Genomic DNA, 16,850 nt, shown 5'->3' with positions numbered 1-16,850 from the left:
CAAGGTGGCATGGTTCTATGCTTGTTCTGCAGTGGCAACCTATCCCTTCTTGCACACCTGGGTCACAAAAAAAAGGGGCTCTCTACAGTTCCCTGATCTTCCCCTAGTCTTTTGTGTGGGCATCTGGTAGAAGACTTTGGAAAACAGCATGCAAGGAAGTATGAATTCCCCTTGTGTTTTGAGCTCCCAGTCATTCTATACTAACATGCTAGCCCACATCTAATCTATAAGTTAAAATTTTAGCTGATTAGCTGATTTCTTTTTTCTTAGGTAGCCTCCTTTTCCTCCTGTGCTCTGCCAAAGGTGAAATAATTTGGAGTCCCAGCTGTCCTTGAAGGGGCTTGTTATCCTGTGGAATTTAGTTCACTTGATTGTCTTACATCTTCAGTTTCTGATAAGTTCAAAAGTTATGATTTTGTAGATTATACTATTTTTTCTCATTGTTGGGGTGGGAGAGACATTTCTTATACTGGCTTTCTACATTCTGTTAGCAGAACTCCAATAATAGGTGTTTCAGAATTGCATTTATGTCCACAAGAAAGATTGGTCTGTAATTGTCATTTCTTATAATGTCTTTGATAAGTTTTATATTCCCCCCTTTTTATTTTCTATTTGCTGCAAGAGCGTTATGAGATTTTTTAAAATGAAATGTTTGGAAGAATTCTCTAATGAAGCCTGTGTCTCAGATTTTATTTGGGGAAGTTATTTTTTTAATTAGTGGACTTTATTTTTTAGAATAGTTGTGACTTTACAGAAAAATTGAGCAGAAGATACAGAGTTCCCATATATTCCCTCTACCCTTGCATACAATTTCTGCTATTATTAACATCTTGCATAGTGTAGTACATTTATTGCAATTGGTGAAACAATATTAATACATTATTATTAAAGCCCTTAGTTTATATTAGGGTTCTTTGTGTTGTACAGTTTTAAGGGTTTTGACAAATGTATAATGTCATATGTCCACTATTTTACTACTTTATAGAATAGTTTTACTGCCCTGAAAATATTCCATGCCCACCTACTCATTCCTCCCTCTTCTGCTTTTTTTTTTTTTTTTTTTTTAATTGTTTCTATTTTTTTTTTGCCTTTAAGAATGTCATATAATTGGACTCACATAGTATGTAGCCTTTTCTAGCTGGCTTCCTTCCCTTAGCAATACATATTATGTTCCTCTATTTTTTTCTTTTTTGAAGAACAGTATTTTATACTGTGGATGTATCACAGTTTGTATATGCATTCGCCTATTGAAGGATGTCTCGCTTGCTTCCAGGTTTTGGCCCTTATGAATACAACTGCTGAAAATATTCGTATGTAGATTTTTGTGTCAGCCTAAGTTTTCAGCTCATCTGGCTGTACCATTTTGCCTTCTTACCAGCAATGAATGGAAGTTTCTGTTGTTCCATATCCTTACCGGCATTTGCTGTTATCAGTGTTGTAGATTTTAGCCATTCTAATAGGTATGTTGTAATATTTCACTGTTGTTTTAATTTGCAATTCCTTAATGACATAGAATACTAAGCTTCTTTTCATATGTTTATTTGCCATTTGTATGCCTTCTGTTCAGATCTTTTGCCCATTTTTTTAATTGGGTGTTTTCTTATTGTTGAGTTTTAAGAGCATTTAGTTTGTGTCAGGCACAATTTTAGGCTCAGGGGTTACAATAGTGAATAAGATAAAATTTTGCCCTCATGGATTGATGCTAATGTTACAAATAAAACAGGCTCACAATCCCTTATCCAAACCCTGGGGCCAGATGTGCTTTGGAATTTATATTTTTTCAATTTAGAAAGGTAATTTATACATATACAGTATGCTATTTAATATCCCTAACATGGTCTTGCAGCACCTTGTAATTATACGCATTAATATTTATGCAGCAAAATGTGTGGATTTTCACAAGTGTGATAAATAAGGACTATAAATAGTCTCATGTCAATTCAGGTCAGATCAGATTTTCCTGTCAAATAAGTTCAAGTCAGGACATATTTGCCCCAATTGCATTATGAAAAAACTTTGGTTTTCAAGTTTTTGGAATTTCAAATAAAGGATTATGTATCCATATCTATAACATCAGACAGTTAATTGATAAAATAAAAAGGAGGGCAAGGGAATAGAGAGAAAGATAAAGCAGAGTAACGAGATGATTACATGGGAAACTCAAAAACATATATTTATTAGTTCTTAAGATAAAATAACAGACTTATAGTATTATAAATTCAAAAATATAATTATAGAACTCTTTAAGATAATGCAGTTTTGGACTTGAAAAACATGTGATAACAACTTTGCTTTAGTTTATATCCATCAACATTTAATAGAAATCAACTAACTCTTAAAAGCCAACTTTACAAATCAGCTTTGACACTATACTTTTAAATAACTGGATGTTTATTTGTTAAATGCCTTTACAAATTTATTCTGGAGGGCATTTTCTTGCCACCAGCATTTTCTGGACTGCTTCCATTTTGTCTGTTTGAGCATACACAGAAAATGCTGGAGCAGTTAGGAAAAAAGTTAATTAGAAAAATAAAAGCACATAGAGCATTTTCAAAGACAACGTAAATGATTTTTAGATTTTCCCCCACCACTATTGCTTCTCTTTTTGTATTATAACTAAGCATTGACTGTATTTTCATGTATCCTTATATATATTGAAGTTTGATTATTTAAGATCTTAGTGCGGTAACATGGAATCTTGTGTTTCTAGAAGGGGTTATGTTTTTGATTTCTGAGTTTCCTCAGTTACTTTGTTATGAAGCCAACCTGCATCTTAAAATTGAATACGCTCACTCATCCTCTAGACACTAGAATAATAGCCTACATCCAAATTTGATATCTAGCAGTAGATCATCATTATTTGTATCATGCATTATTTGTACTTAAAATGGATGTTGTGTAAAACCTCAAATGTTATTTCCATTCCATTAAGTATTTAATAAGTCTTTTTGTTCAGATTGTTATTATAAGTAATAGAATTGTGAAAGGAAGGAAACTGAAAGAAGATAGGCTTTGGAGAGAAAAGACATAATATAAATGATAGGATGTTGTCACAAGTCTTGAACTCCAAAGCATCCCAATGCTAGTGTCCCTTTACTAAAAAACCTATGAGCTTATATCTCAAATATTGTTTGTTTTGTATTCATCATTATCAGAAATATGTACCATATATACAGAATTTTGAGAGCATAAAAAAGGAGAGAAGAAACTGATCATTTATTATTTATTTTAGGGAAATGAAAATCAAATGGATTTAATTAAATATTTTAATTAAATATATTGTTTGAAAGGCATGGATAGGTAGAACATATATTGTTATTGAAAAACCTGTGCCATAATTAGAGCTTATCTTCTTTTTTTTCCCCGCCCTCTCTAGGGTGGGGTTTGGCATATACTAGGGGAAACCCCAGATTGGACCACTGCTGTTGATATATAAATGAATAATTCAGGGACTCTGATTGTGTTTGGTGTGAATCAGGGAGTGATATCATCCTCGCCCATACCAACCTTGGCTACTGTCATGTCCTTTAATCCTGGAAAGTGAGACAATGAAGAAATTAATTATGGTGTACAGGATTTCAAAGTACGAAACCTCTTGTCTTCATAGAATTTATGTACTGGAGGGATAAGATAACTATTAAAATGTGGGTTTGCTTTGTGTAAGTAAGTATATCTCTCCATGTTTTATTCCTGCACTGAGTTGCTTAGAGAAGGTCATGTAAGATTCTTGAATTAGGTAGGGCCAAGTTGAAATGAGAGGGAAAAGATAGATTACTAAATGTAAACTGAAGACTGTTTCAGGCATAAAGTGTATTATGAAAGGAGGCTAAAGTAAAGATGAGGAGTGAGGGGGTTAAGACAGCCAGTGCTGGCAGAGAAGTGGGTCAGCTTGGGGACATCAGCAAAAGAAACCAGTGAGGGATCCATCTTCAGGTGAGAGAAACCAGAGCAGGGCTCCAGTTACACAACCCAGATTGAGGGTAGGGCACCGTCAGCTGGCATGGGGCCAAAATTTCCGTTTCGAAGTTAAGACTTATTCCTGGCCAAAGGCATGTCCATTGGGACTACTAAAATTATAGAAACAAATCTGGTCCACAGTTTTAGAAAGATCCAAAAATTTTAGGAAGAAATGGGAATACTCAACATGTTTTAATGAGCCTCTCTTCTGTGGTGGTGAGGGGCTCTTGGGAGAAATTAGACAAAGTCCAAAACAATTATGTTCATGATAAGAATGCTTGGAGATTGTGGTGGGAAAGGGCATCATGTCCTTTTTTGTTGTTTTTTTTTTAAGCAAGGCAACCCTTGATTGACTTCACAGATTGCAAGGACCTTGTCAGTTTACAATCCCTTATTTTTTTATTTTTTTTGCGCCTACAGCACCTGGTCTTCCTAGATAGTCTGCCATCCAAATACTAACCAGGCCTGACCCTGCTTAGCTTCCGAGATCACATAGGATTGGGCTTGTTCAGGGTAGCATGGCTGTAGACATGTCCTTTTTTATCACACTTTTCCTTCATTTTGTTTATGTCCTTCAATACATTGTGACTTCATCAAGAGCGAGGGAGGACTATGTCTTGTTTTTCTTTTTATATCCAGCAACTGGCATACAGGAAGTGTTCACTTAATTATTGAAAGAAGAATGCAAATGAATAGGCTTATACTAGGGTAGAGATTATACTAAAAGGAAATGGCTGGCTGAGGATGGAGAAGACTTGGACGGTACCCAGGATGGGAAGATGGGAGTGAATTCCAAATGTAAGAACAGTGAGAAAGCTAAGCAGGTTTCTGTTGTAGGGCACTTCTAGGGAGCACAGATTATATGGGTTAGGTAGGAGTAGATTTTAGAGGCTCGTAAATGCCAGAATGAGTTTGCCTTTATTCTGTAGGCAGTGAAGGTGTCACTGAGGTATTTGAGGAGGGTGAAGACATGAAGGTGGTTTTTAGGAGCGTTCATCTGGCACTGGTAAGCAGGACGGGGGTAAAGGAGAGTGTTCCAGCTTCATCCTGCACTTTATTCCTTCCCACATTCTATTGGAACTTCTGCTGTTCCACAGACTGTCGGTGCTCGGGAACATTCCCATGCCGTTGCTCCTCAGCCTCTTCTCCCGTGATCCCTCTTTCTAGTTTCTTCATTGCTCCTTTCCCTGGATGGTACCTCTGTTGTAACATATTTTCTTTCTTATGGTGGAGTTAGTTTTTTATTTTTTTAAATTGGCTATTCTTTTCTGGACTAAAAATCCCAGAGAAGAAGAACAGTGTCTTATTTGTCTTGTGTTTCCCATGGGATTTTGCAGGTCTGGATATAAGGAATGTGTAGAGCAAACACACTCATTGAAAACGTGTTTCCGAAGTACTATGCGATAGGTACTGTGCTGGATCCTGGGGTACAGAGATGAAAGACACTTGTCCTCAAGAAGCCTATAGTCTAGTGGAGTGGTTCTTAAGGTATGGTCTGTGGACCCCTGGTGCTTTCAGGTCAAAACTATTTTATATAATACAATATATAATCTGTAATACAATAACACCTTTTTTAAAAAAGAAAATCTCATTGTGCTGACATTTGTGCTGATGGTAAGAAACAGTGGCAGTGCGTTTAACTGCTGGTGTCTTAGCACAAAGCAGGGGACTTGTACCAAAACGTATTAGTAGTTGTTGTATTCTTCACCATCATGTATTTACAGTTAAAAAAGTCAGTTTTACTTGAGTGTCCTTGATGAAACAGTAAACAGTTATTAGTTTTATTAAATCTCATTTCTTACATACACATTTTTAAATATTCTGTTTGAGAAAATGGAAAGTATGCATTAGGCACTTCTGCTGTATGTTGAAGTAAGATGATTATCTAGAGGAAAAGCACTCCTGCAATTCAGTGATCAACTGAGTTACAAGCATAACTGCTTTTTAAAAAAACAAAACACCATTTTTACTTAAAAGAACAATTGACAAACTATTGTTACTCAGACTTAGGTATTTGGCAGACATTTTCCCTAAAATAAACAAAGTGAGCCTCACTTCAAGGAAAACCATTATGTGTTGCCAGTGATGAAATTCAAGCTTTAAATAAAAATTAGATTCTATAAAACTGTATCCACTTCTGTGAACTTGCTGGCTTCCCACTACTTAAAGACTTTTCTGATGCTATTGATGATGATATTAAAGAATGTTGCTTTTTGATATTGTTTAATAAAATGTGTCCACTGCATCACTTAGTCAGTCAATATATTTGAAATGATCAATGCATAATGTTACAAAAGCATGTATAGGTAGAAGATTGGTTCAAAGTGTGAGGCAGATTGATACATATTCATATAATAATAAAGTATGAAAAGTTTATTGATATTCAGATTCAGCATTGCAGCTAATCTGTAGGACACTACTCCTTGTTAAACTTTGGTGTACTATCAAAGGAGAATATCAACCTTATTAGAAAAGGATATTACAATACCCTTCCCTTTTCCAATTATATATCTGTGTATATATACACAGATTTTTATATATATACACTGATTATATATACACTGATTATATATACACTATTATATATACACTAATTATATATACACTGATTTTTTCATCTACATCAGTCAAAATAATCTAGTGTCACAGATGGAATATCCCAGCAGATTGAAGAATCCAGCTATCTTTTATTAAACCAAATATCAGATTTGCAAAAATGTAAAATAATGCCTAACTTTTCTTTCTGAAAATATAGTTCTTTTTAATAAAAATATTTAGGTTAATACATTCTAATGGGTTTATATTATTATTTTTAAATTAGTTAAATAATTTTATTGTGGTAAAATATATGTAATAATTTTATTGGGGTAAATATATGTAATATTTTTCATTTTAACTATTTTTTAAGTGTACAGTTCAGTGGCATGAAGTACATTTGTGCAGTAATCACCACTGTCTATCTCTAGAACATTTTTCATCATCCCAAACTGAAAGTCTGTACCCATTAAACAAGAACTCTCCATTTCCCCATCCGCACAGTCCCTGGCAACCACTATTCTACTTTCTGACTCTATGAATTTGACTATTCTAGGTACCTTATTATATGAGGAATCCGATGGTACAGTAAGTCATCACTTAACACTGTGGATAGGTTCTGCAACTTTAAATGAAATGATACATAATGAAACCAATTTACCATAGACTAATTGACATATGTAAGAATCATGTTGAACGAAACGATGTTATTTGAGGACTTGCTATGTTTGTTTTCCTGTGACTGGCTTATTTCACTTATAATGTCAAATATCATCTGTGTCATAGATGTATCAGAATTGTCTTCCTTTTTAAAAGCTGAATAGTATTCCGTTGTTGTATATACCAGTTTTATTTATCCATTCATTCATCTGTGGACACTTGGGTTGCTTTCATGTTTTAGCTGTTGTGAATAATGCTGCTATGAGCACGAATGTAAAAATATCTGTTCAAGTCCCTGCCTTCATTTCTTTTGGGTGTGTACCCAGAATTGGAATTGCTGAATCATATGGTAATTCATTTTTTTCGAGGAACTGCCGTACTAATAAGAAACCAGGTTTAATTTTTCTGTTTTAATTTCTAATACTGTAAATATCAGGGGATGTAATCCACATAACAAAAGCACTCCTAGATCCTTAATAATTTTTAAGAGAGTCCCGAGACTTAAAAGTTTGAAGATCAGTGGTCTAGTGGAATGAGTGAAGTAGAGAGGTCAGTTAGGAGATTACTATAGTGGGGCCCAAAAATGACTTTGGAAAAGTTTATATTTGAGCCTCACAATAACTTAGTTCAGTTAATAGTTTCCCTATTAAAAAAAGAAAAGAAAAGCAAAGAAAGAAAATTGAAATACAGAGAGGTTAAGTAATTTGACCAAGATAATAAATACGGCTGAGAGATGATTCCAGGCCTTCTGATACAAAATCCCTCTCTCGTTTAGTCCTACGTAGTTTTTAAACTATGCTCTATTACATCCAAGGATTCTAAAAATGTTCTAGTCATTTAGAAATACTTGAATTAAAATTACATGAAGAAACAACACTCTTTCAAATGCATTGTTATATCAAATACTTCATAATCTCCTACTGTGCTTCCAAATTAACTTATTTCTGGGTAGATCCCAGGGGGAAAAAAACAAAAACAAAAACCTGCTTCTTTCCTATTTCTTCCTATGTTTGGAACACTTACAAATGTGTCATCACTGAGGAAGGATGTAATTCTGCACTGGTTTTTCAGAATATTTGGGCTTGTGTGTGTCCGCTCATGGTACATTGTACAAGTGGGGATAGTAGTGCAGTGTTTGGTGTTGGTCAAGCCGAGCACAGGTACATCTGCTCAGCAGCCCCCATCATGGTACTCTGCTGAGATGCAGGACAAGTGAGCCAGCAATGCATCATGAGGTAGTAATACTATGGTATGCATAGTTTTAGCAGTTACAAGTACCAGAAGTTCTTTGTCTGATTTTTGTATTTATGATAAATAATTTTAGTGATTTGTCTTCAAAATAAAAATTTCCAACTGCTTCTCCTTCAATTTCCCACAGCAGTTTAATTGGGGAGTGTGCTGAGATTGCCAGGATAGCTGTTAAAAATGCAAACACTCATCTCTGTGAATTTCTATTTACATTGAGCAACCAAAACAAAATACAAAAAACAAATTGTGTATCGAGGCTATAGCAGTATAAAGTTGTACCTTTTTAATGTTAATCATACTTTAGACAACAAAAGACTCATTGTTCTCATTGTCTAATAATACCATTTTCAGTGTGTTTTATATAATAGGGTTCCTATCAGGGCTCAGATTTCATTTGAAAAGGGATTATGCTGCTAAAACATGTTTGAGAAATGCTGTGCCTTACCATGTTGTCCTTCTGTTACTGTTCCTCTTTTGATTTTCCAATTTCTCAATATTTTTATAATTAGATGAGACAATTAGTGAATTTGGTTTGCCTTTGATATAAAAAAGTATACCCAGGAGGTGTAGCAACCTTGAAATGCTGAAAATGTTTAGAAAGAATAACCATTTCTCTCTTGAAGTTCTTCAAATTGTGCTACCTCTGAGTCATTTCCAAATACAAGCTTAGTAAAAGAAAACCTATTTCCTTTTGCCACAGTGCTTTTGAATAATAAACAGGGTTTTGCAGCTTTTAAAATCCTAGGAAAAACAAACTTAAAAATAATTTTTATAAAGTTCCTTGTTTATTTTGGGGGAAATTTGTTAAAAAGGATATAACATGGTTTGGTCAGTATAATTTTTTCAAGAAACAATGCCAAGTTAACATTTGGAATGCAGAAATAAAGAAGATAACATTTTGCCTTTGAATTTAACAGTCAGGAAGATAAATAGGTGAGTTGATAATCATCATAAATGCTATGACAGAGGAACAGAGTGTACTATCTTTGCAGGCAAGGGTGGGAAAGAAGGTGGTATTTGAGGAATGTCTTGGAAGATAGTAGGTATTTGCCAAGGTGGTGGGGGGGCACTTATATCTGAGGAAACATGAACAAAAGCCTGGAACCCCTAAAGTTTTTGGCAGTTGGGGAATCAGTGAATATAGTTCACTGTGACTAGAGAGTAGGATATGCATAGGGAGGAGGTATGAGAAAAGAGAGGATGTTGTTAGCTTGGTGGAGAAGCAGCTGATAAATATGGAAAGATAAGTTGGTCCATATCATGAAGGGCCTAGTGTGCCCACCCTGCTGAAAAGTTTAGACTTCTTATGTGTGCTATGGAGGTCCACAGCCAGGAAAGACTTATGTTTTAGGACGAAAACGCTAGAAGATGGATTGGAAAAAAGAGAAATTGCTTTATTTATTTAATAAGCATTTACTGACCACCTACTTGTGAAAGTAACTACTGTAGGCACTTAGGATACAACGGTGAACAAATGGACAAAGATATCTGCCTACTTCTAAGTGTAGCAAAATAGAGACCAATAAACGTAGTAAATAAATTAATCATGCAGTATATTAGGAGATAATAAATGCTAACAAAGAAGAAAAAGTAGAATAAGAAGGTGTGAGAATGGGGGTCGGGGATAGTTGCAATTCAAATAAGGTGGCCAGATGTCCAGTTCAGAAGCCATTGTGTTGTTCCAACAAGAAATGATGAGGATGTAGACTTAAGTGTAGGACTTTAGAATGGAGAGAAGGAATTGACTGGGGGACATAATTTCTTTTTTTTCTTTTTTAACTCTTTTGATCATAAAATAAAACACAAACTATACAAAACAAATCTGTAATATAATGAATTATTATAATCTGAATGACTGTAAAATCTACCCTAGTAAAAAAGTGAAACTTTGCGTTTGACCTTTAGAATTTCTCACGTCCTGAATTTTTCAGATTACACACTCATAGTTAAGCTTAGCATGTTTCTCTGTCCTTTGTTTGACTTGTAAATTGACAGCTGGACCCAGCGGCTTTAGCAGACTCAGGTGGCCATGGCTGTTGGCAGTGGAGTGTTCTTTCATTGAGAAGCACATCTCGTCTGGTTATCTTTTGCAAGGTTAATAGCTGTTTTTTGCCCAATGCCTAAAATTAGTAGCTCATTAAGAGTTGCAAAATGGTGATATTCTAAATATATCATATCTGTTTTAGTTATTAGCTGGAATACTCTTGTAAAGAGACATTGCCCCTTATCTATTATTTGGTTACCCAGTGTTACAGCTTCTATAGGAAAGGCAGGGTAAATGACTTTTCCTTTATTTAACAGTTTTCAAGGTAATAAGTTCGTTCCTTGTCATCCTCAAGTTTTATTACTTTATCAAGATTTTCTCCTCAATGTGACCTTCTCTGGAAAGTGTCCTGGTTGGTCCGTTTCGAGAATTCATAGATGCTAGGTTACTCCAGTCTCTTCAGACCTCGTCTGCTATATTGGAGCAGGCAAAACTCCTCCCAGTTTTAGCTCTTGTTCTAAAATTGGTGTATCATATGTTCCAGTGAATACTTGTTGGCTATTATGGAGTCCTCCATCAAATACCCAACTGCTTCCCTCTGCTTTTTCCTGGATGGATGCTAATACCATATAGATCTTGTTTCTGTTGGTTTGTCCCCAACTGCTTGTATTTTAGGTTTATGGGGGATATCTTAGGACCAAATTTTGTTGTACATGTTTTCCTTGGGATTTTGATTTTGCTATCTAGGTGCCTGGTCTGTTTTAAGTGGAAATCAGAGATTAAAAACAAAACGCACTGCCACTAATGCCATCTTCCCAGAAATGGGTTGAATCTTAGAAGAGTTAGTGTGCAATTGAGAATAACGGAAGTTTCTGATTTGGAAGATCTGGCGGATGGTAATTGAATGGATAAGGATTAAAAAATAGAAGAGAAGGAGCAAGGCAGTGGATGGAAAACAAGATCAATTTTTGACTTACTAGGTTTGAGTTGCTTATAAGATATCCTAAGAGAAATGCCTTATTAAGAAATAGGCTTCTGGAACTTGATGGAGAGAGCTAGGAGTTGATGAAAGACCAACACACTGAAAGTAATTGAAGTCATTCTAAGTTGAAGAAATTATTATTTTTGGTAAAAATCGCAGTATGAAAAACCAGTAGACTAGAAAGCCTGCAGTTGAAAATGAAAGAGATACTAATAAACATTTGTGAAATTGTAGTTTTATATATTTTTCGGAAATATGCACGACAAATGCAGGTTCACACTGAGCAGCACTCCAAAGAGGAAGACAATATTCAAAAATCTATTTTATGGATGCAACTGGGGTTTTGGTCATTAGGTGATGATGCTGTTTATATGCTGAATATAGTATATTAAGAGAATGAACTTATGAAATTGGGGTATTTTCCTTACTAGAAAAATAGATGTTAAATATTCATAAAGATAAAAACCATAAATGATGTTAACTGTTCATAAACTGCAAGTTTTTATATTTTGAGTGGACTGCACTATGCTGTCACAGATCCTCTATTTTAAAAATAGGTGAAAATGTCTTCTCTCTTGAGAGCTAGTCCAGTTCTAAGGTGCTCTGACCTCAAATGGGAATTTTTAAATAGCATGCACATTCGGACATTTCTTTTTAAAATTTTAGTTAGTATTAAATGACTTGCTTTTGACCTCTGTCTTTTTCTTTCTTCTTCTTTCCAAAATTAGGCCAGTCTTCAGAGACCCGAGATTAAACTTGAATCACTAAAAGAAGACATTAAGGAATTCTTTAAAACTTCAGGTTTGTAAGCTGCCTTTTCCCCTAATTCTTTAAGGCAAAATAAGGAAATACTTTATTTGAAAGGAATATTTTATCCCCAGCTGTCCAATTACTCATTCGAAATTGTGAAATGGTGGCTGGATAGGTTTTTATTTGGGAAGAATTAGAACTTTCATACATATTAATAAAATGCTGCAAAAATTCGGGAGCAGTGGGGGATGACTCCTTTTCGTTAACCACTTTTAAGTATTGTTACCTTCCTGATCAAAATATATCCTGAATGTATGAAGAACCTCCCTGGTTAAGCGACTTGTCTTTTACTTTTTATTTGTGGCTTTTTTCCTTCTACACTTCTTTTCCCTCCTCTTTTCTACCCTTTCAAAGAAAAAAGAAAATCCTACTTCTTTTTAGAGCAAGAAGAGAAGTTCCCTATTATAAACCTTTGCACATGAAACTGATGTATTAAGTGGTTTACTTACCCAGAAAAGTTCAAGTGGTTAGTGGTTAATCTAACTTGTTTAATTGGCAGTGCCTTATACTAATCTGCTTCTGTTGTTTAGGAGTTTACTGATTAGTTAGTTGTAACTAATTACTTGTGATCTATGTTTGTCAAGTGCCTGGCTGTTTCTGCCCTTCCTTCAGAACATTCTTCATAGCACTAGTAGTACAATCGCTAAAGATTTTGGCATTCATCGAGTACCTTAACAGTAAAAAAAAAAAAAAAAAAAAAAAAAAAAGGAGAATTTTCCTCCCATCCTGATAAAATGGTGCAATAGTTTTACTTAAAAAATAATGTCATGTTTACAACTTGGCTATGCAGTGTTTGCCAAGGGGTATAGTGAATATATAGGAACTAATTCCTTAATAACACTTTATATAGCAATTGGCTGTTGATAAAGTTCTTTCAAAAATGAATATGATGTTACAGTTTTAGGTAAATTTAATTATAATGTGTATATTAGAAACTAATATGTTTATATATTTTATTCTTTTTTAAAAAACAGGTTGGGAAAAGAAACTTCAGAATGCTGTTTATAGTGAACTGACTGTGTGAGTTTTTCATACCTATTTTGAGATACTGTCATGTTAGCTATACTAACTTTGTAAGTACTGAATACAGTATTGCTATATATACTCATTGTATTAATATATCTCATTAGTATTTAATAGCATTTCAAATAAGTTAATACTTTTAACAATTACAGTTTTACCTGAGAATTAATAATGAATAGGTGGGGTTTTTATACCACCAAAAATTTTATGTTAACAATTTATTTAGCCAGTGTAATTAGGGAATAAGATGTTTCTCATAAGTTAACACTTCAGAAAACTGAAGCTAACCAGCCTTCTTTTTATTGCTGCCATTTCAGATATTACCCTTTTTATTTGTCTTCATAAGTGACTGTACTAGATATAATTGACTTTTTTTGCAAAATCAATATCATTATTAAGAAATGAATGTTTCTGTTTATGTGGACTTGCCCTCAGAGTCTGTTGAGGTATATAGAACTATTTGTCATTACAAAAATGTAGATTTAGAACATTAGCTTTTGTAGTTTTTAAATATTTTATTATTCATCAGTTATTTACTGAGTACCTACCATGTGCCAGCACTACGCTAGGCGCTGGGAATATAGTATAGAACAATAAGCACAATTCCTGCCCTCATGCAGTTTATATATAGTCTAACAGAATTCTTATGTCCGCTTTGTTTATTTTAACCGCTACCAATGCATCTGTGTCTGTAGCATCCTCTCCTTTCTAACGCTCCCCTTTCTAACTTGCCCCTTCTAACCTGCTGTTAACCGGAAAACAAGACAACTCAGTTTACCAGAACCATTTCAATATAAAGAGACTCAATGAAAGTCTGGGCACCTGTGTTAGACACACATTTTTAAAATCAATATTTGCTTCTTGGTTTATCACCATTTTCTCACTTGGTTTATGAAGTCTTAACATCATGTATCAGTATTATCTATTAATTAAAGTTGACTGTGACTATACTTTTGGTGCTAGTCACCATGACAAGTAAGGTTTTAAATTCACAATATGTATAGAGATGCCACAGCGTGATTAATGCGAACATGGTGATTTCTCTCTCTGACAATTACATAGAAAGCTTGTAATTTCAATGTCTTTGTCTTTGATACTGGTAGAATCAAAGCATCTGTTGTGTGTAATTCCAAACATGGATTCTCATTTGATGATTGCCGTTTTTGTGATCTAATGCAATCTTGAAAATTGTTCTTGAGACAGAGTGCCTTTTTATACTTGTGGCATGACATTATTTCATTCATGGTCATATCCTCAGTACCCTACACAGTAGATGTTAACTAAATATTTTTGAATAATTTTGAAGGAGTCCATTAAAACTTCCTTTTTCCTCATTGGGGTTCTGAATAAATTGAGAAATAAGATAAAACATAAAGGCAAATGAGAGATCAAGATTATACTTTATTTCTGATAAAGACTAGGTGGGAAGACATAGCTTAGTGCGAGAGCAAAATGAGTCATTTAACTGAACTCCAGAATTAAACAGACTTGCCCTTCCAGTTACATAGTGTGGGTGAACATGTTCAGTTTATTCTTCCAAAATTTAAAAATTAGATAAGGCATTAAACCTCTTCTGTGGTTCTGGAGAGGGGCCAAGGCTGCTGTAGTAATAGAGCTCTTGTCACAGGGACGGACCCTCCAGAGTAAGGGAGAGGGGCTCCACACACAATTCAGAAGAGGAGAGGGGACTTGGCATGTTTCGTTGCACTTTTTATTGGCAGAAACCATTAGATAGACAAGCAAAAACAGCAGAAAGTGAAGTAGAAATATTCATTAGGTTAAATAATCAGAGTTGAAAAGAATTTCTCTCACACCTAATAGAGGTGCGGACACGTGAGCTATATAGACGATACCTAGAAATTGTTCACTTCATTTTACTTAGTAAACATTCCAAAGATTTTTGTCAGATTCTTAATTAACAAATATAACTGGAAACTTTCCATTTTCTGTTATTTATGTGAAATGTGTAATTATAGCCCAAGTCAGCTCTTCGCACTCAAGGTTGCCACTTTGTTTAGTTACTGTGTTGTTAAAAATGATTTAATATTACATTAATGGTCATTTACATTGATCAAATTCATATTTTATGTCATGCGCTGTGCTAAGCACTTTATATACATTGCCTCATGTAATGTAATTTTCATAGCAACTCTATAATTTAGAATTTATTATTATCACCATTTTACAGAATAGAAAACTGAGGCTCAGCCCACTTTAGTAACTATTTAGTAGCTAGTAAATGGCAGTGTGAGGGCTTGACCTCCAGATGTCTGATTCCAAAGCACTTGGGTTTTACTACATTTCGTGTATCTCTTGCCTGGATTAAAAGTATTATGAAGCAAGAATTATGTTTTACTTTAAGCATCTCCTATAGCATCAAATAAATGCTATTCAGTTAGAAAAAAGTTATTGAGCCATTTACCAATGCTAACACATGATAAATATTTGTTGAATTGAGGCACTCAGTATAATTATTCATCCTAAACTTACAATAAAAAGTTCACTAAGACAGTCTTTACACTGAAAATGCACCAGTTTCTTTCTTTGTTTTAGTCTTCATTGTACTATGTGTAAAGCTATTTATAAAGAATTAGATGACATCATTTTCCCTTACGGAACATAAAGAAATAAATAAACCTTTTTTAAAAAAACCCTTTATGCATATATAAGAAGATATACCATAGTCTCCTGTTATAGTAGATATATGTAAATGTCTACAATACCTTGGAGAGGTATGAGTGTTGAACAGTAGTGAACAATAATGGAAAGATTTTAGATAGTGAGTACCTTACACTAGACCTCGACATCTGCTAAGCCTTTATAATGTTCCTGGTGTTTGCTGGAACAGTGCTCAGGCAGTGAACCTGGATCAGAATATTTTAATCATATAGTTCTTCTTTGCCTTACTTTAAATGTTACCATGTACTTGTTATGTGTTACGCCTGAAGCTGGGTACTGAGGAAAATGAACAAGCTAGATAGCCTTTGCTTTCATGGAGTTTACATCCTGGTGGAGCCGAAAGACTTTAAAGAGGAAGTTATGGTGCAATATTATAAGTGCTATGATAGGGGAAGTACAACGAGCACCTAGTGCTTGACTCGAATTGGGGATGTTGTGATGGTTTAGCAAAGGAAACAGTATTCATACTAAGATCAAAACACTAAGCTAGAGTTAGTCAGGGGAAGGATTAGAGAAGAGAAGTGCCTTAGGCAGAGAGATACAATGGGCTCAGATATTTTAGAAGGGAACAAGAGGCTTAGAGACTTAGAGGTGAAAATGTGACACATTGGAGGAAGAAAGTTGTATGGCTGGGTGATATAGGGGAAAGGGCATGGTAAAGGATGATGCTGGATATGTAGGCAGGGCTGTGCTTCGTACTCAAAGCTTTGTAGACTGGATCCTAAAAACATTTAGGTTTTAATTTAGAATTTTAAGCATAATAGTGACATGACCATATTTGTATTTTATTCATTCAACAACATACTAGTTATCTAAGATGTGCTAGGCATAATGCTAGATGCTGGAAATACAATCACTGTTGAATAAGGAAGACACTGCTCCTGGATAGCAGCCAGGCAAATTGGCAAATAGTTTGAAAATAGTGTGGAAGCAGGGGACACTACTTAAGAATCTTTTGGATGAATGCAGGCG

At 34.6% G+C, this 16,850-nt stretch overlaps 1 protein-coding gene and 1 pseudogene across 10 annotated transcripts in view; one reads left to right on the top strand and one right to left on the bottom strand.

Moving 5' to 3' along the window:
• The window catches only part of TBC1D19 (TBC1 domain family member 19), a 104,212-nt gene that overhangs the window by 3,493 nt on the left and 83,869 nt on the right, over window positions 1–16,850 (top strand). For 3 of the 10 annotated variants that reach the window (XM_039848757.1, XM_039848756.1, XM_039848761.1), the window contains exons 2-3: window positions 12,095–12,167; window positions 13,151–13,196. The exons of 1 other annotated variant lie outside the window; for it this stretch is intronic. In XM_039848757.1, the coding sequence (XP_039704691.1) occupies window positions 12,095–12,167; window positions 13,151–13,196 (119 nt within the window). Of the gene's footprint in view, window positions 1–5,294; window positions 5,446–12,094; window positions 12,168–13,150; window positions 13,250–16,850 lie in introns of all 10 variants that reach the window. 6 more of the 10 variants (XM_039848764.1, XM_039848765.1, XM_039848760.1 and 3 more) reach the window with 5 other exon arrangements.
• LOC120591305 (uncharacterized) lies at window positions 4,369–4,487 on the bottom strand (annotated as a pseudogene).

The sequence above is a fragment of the Pteropus medius genome, unplaced genomic scaffold, assembly GCF_902729225.1.
Source record: "Pteropus medius unplaced genomic scaffold, Ma_sr-lr_union100, whole genome shotgun sequence".
Taxonomy (NCBI): Eukaryota; Metazoa; Chordata; class Mammalia; order Chiroptera; family Pteropodidae; genus Pteropus; species Pteropus medius.
This window is presented reverse-complemented; position numbering and strand designations above follow the sequence as displayed.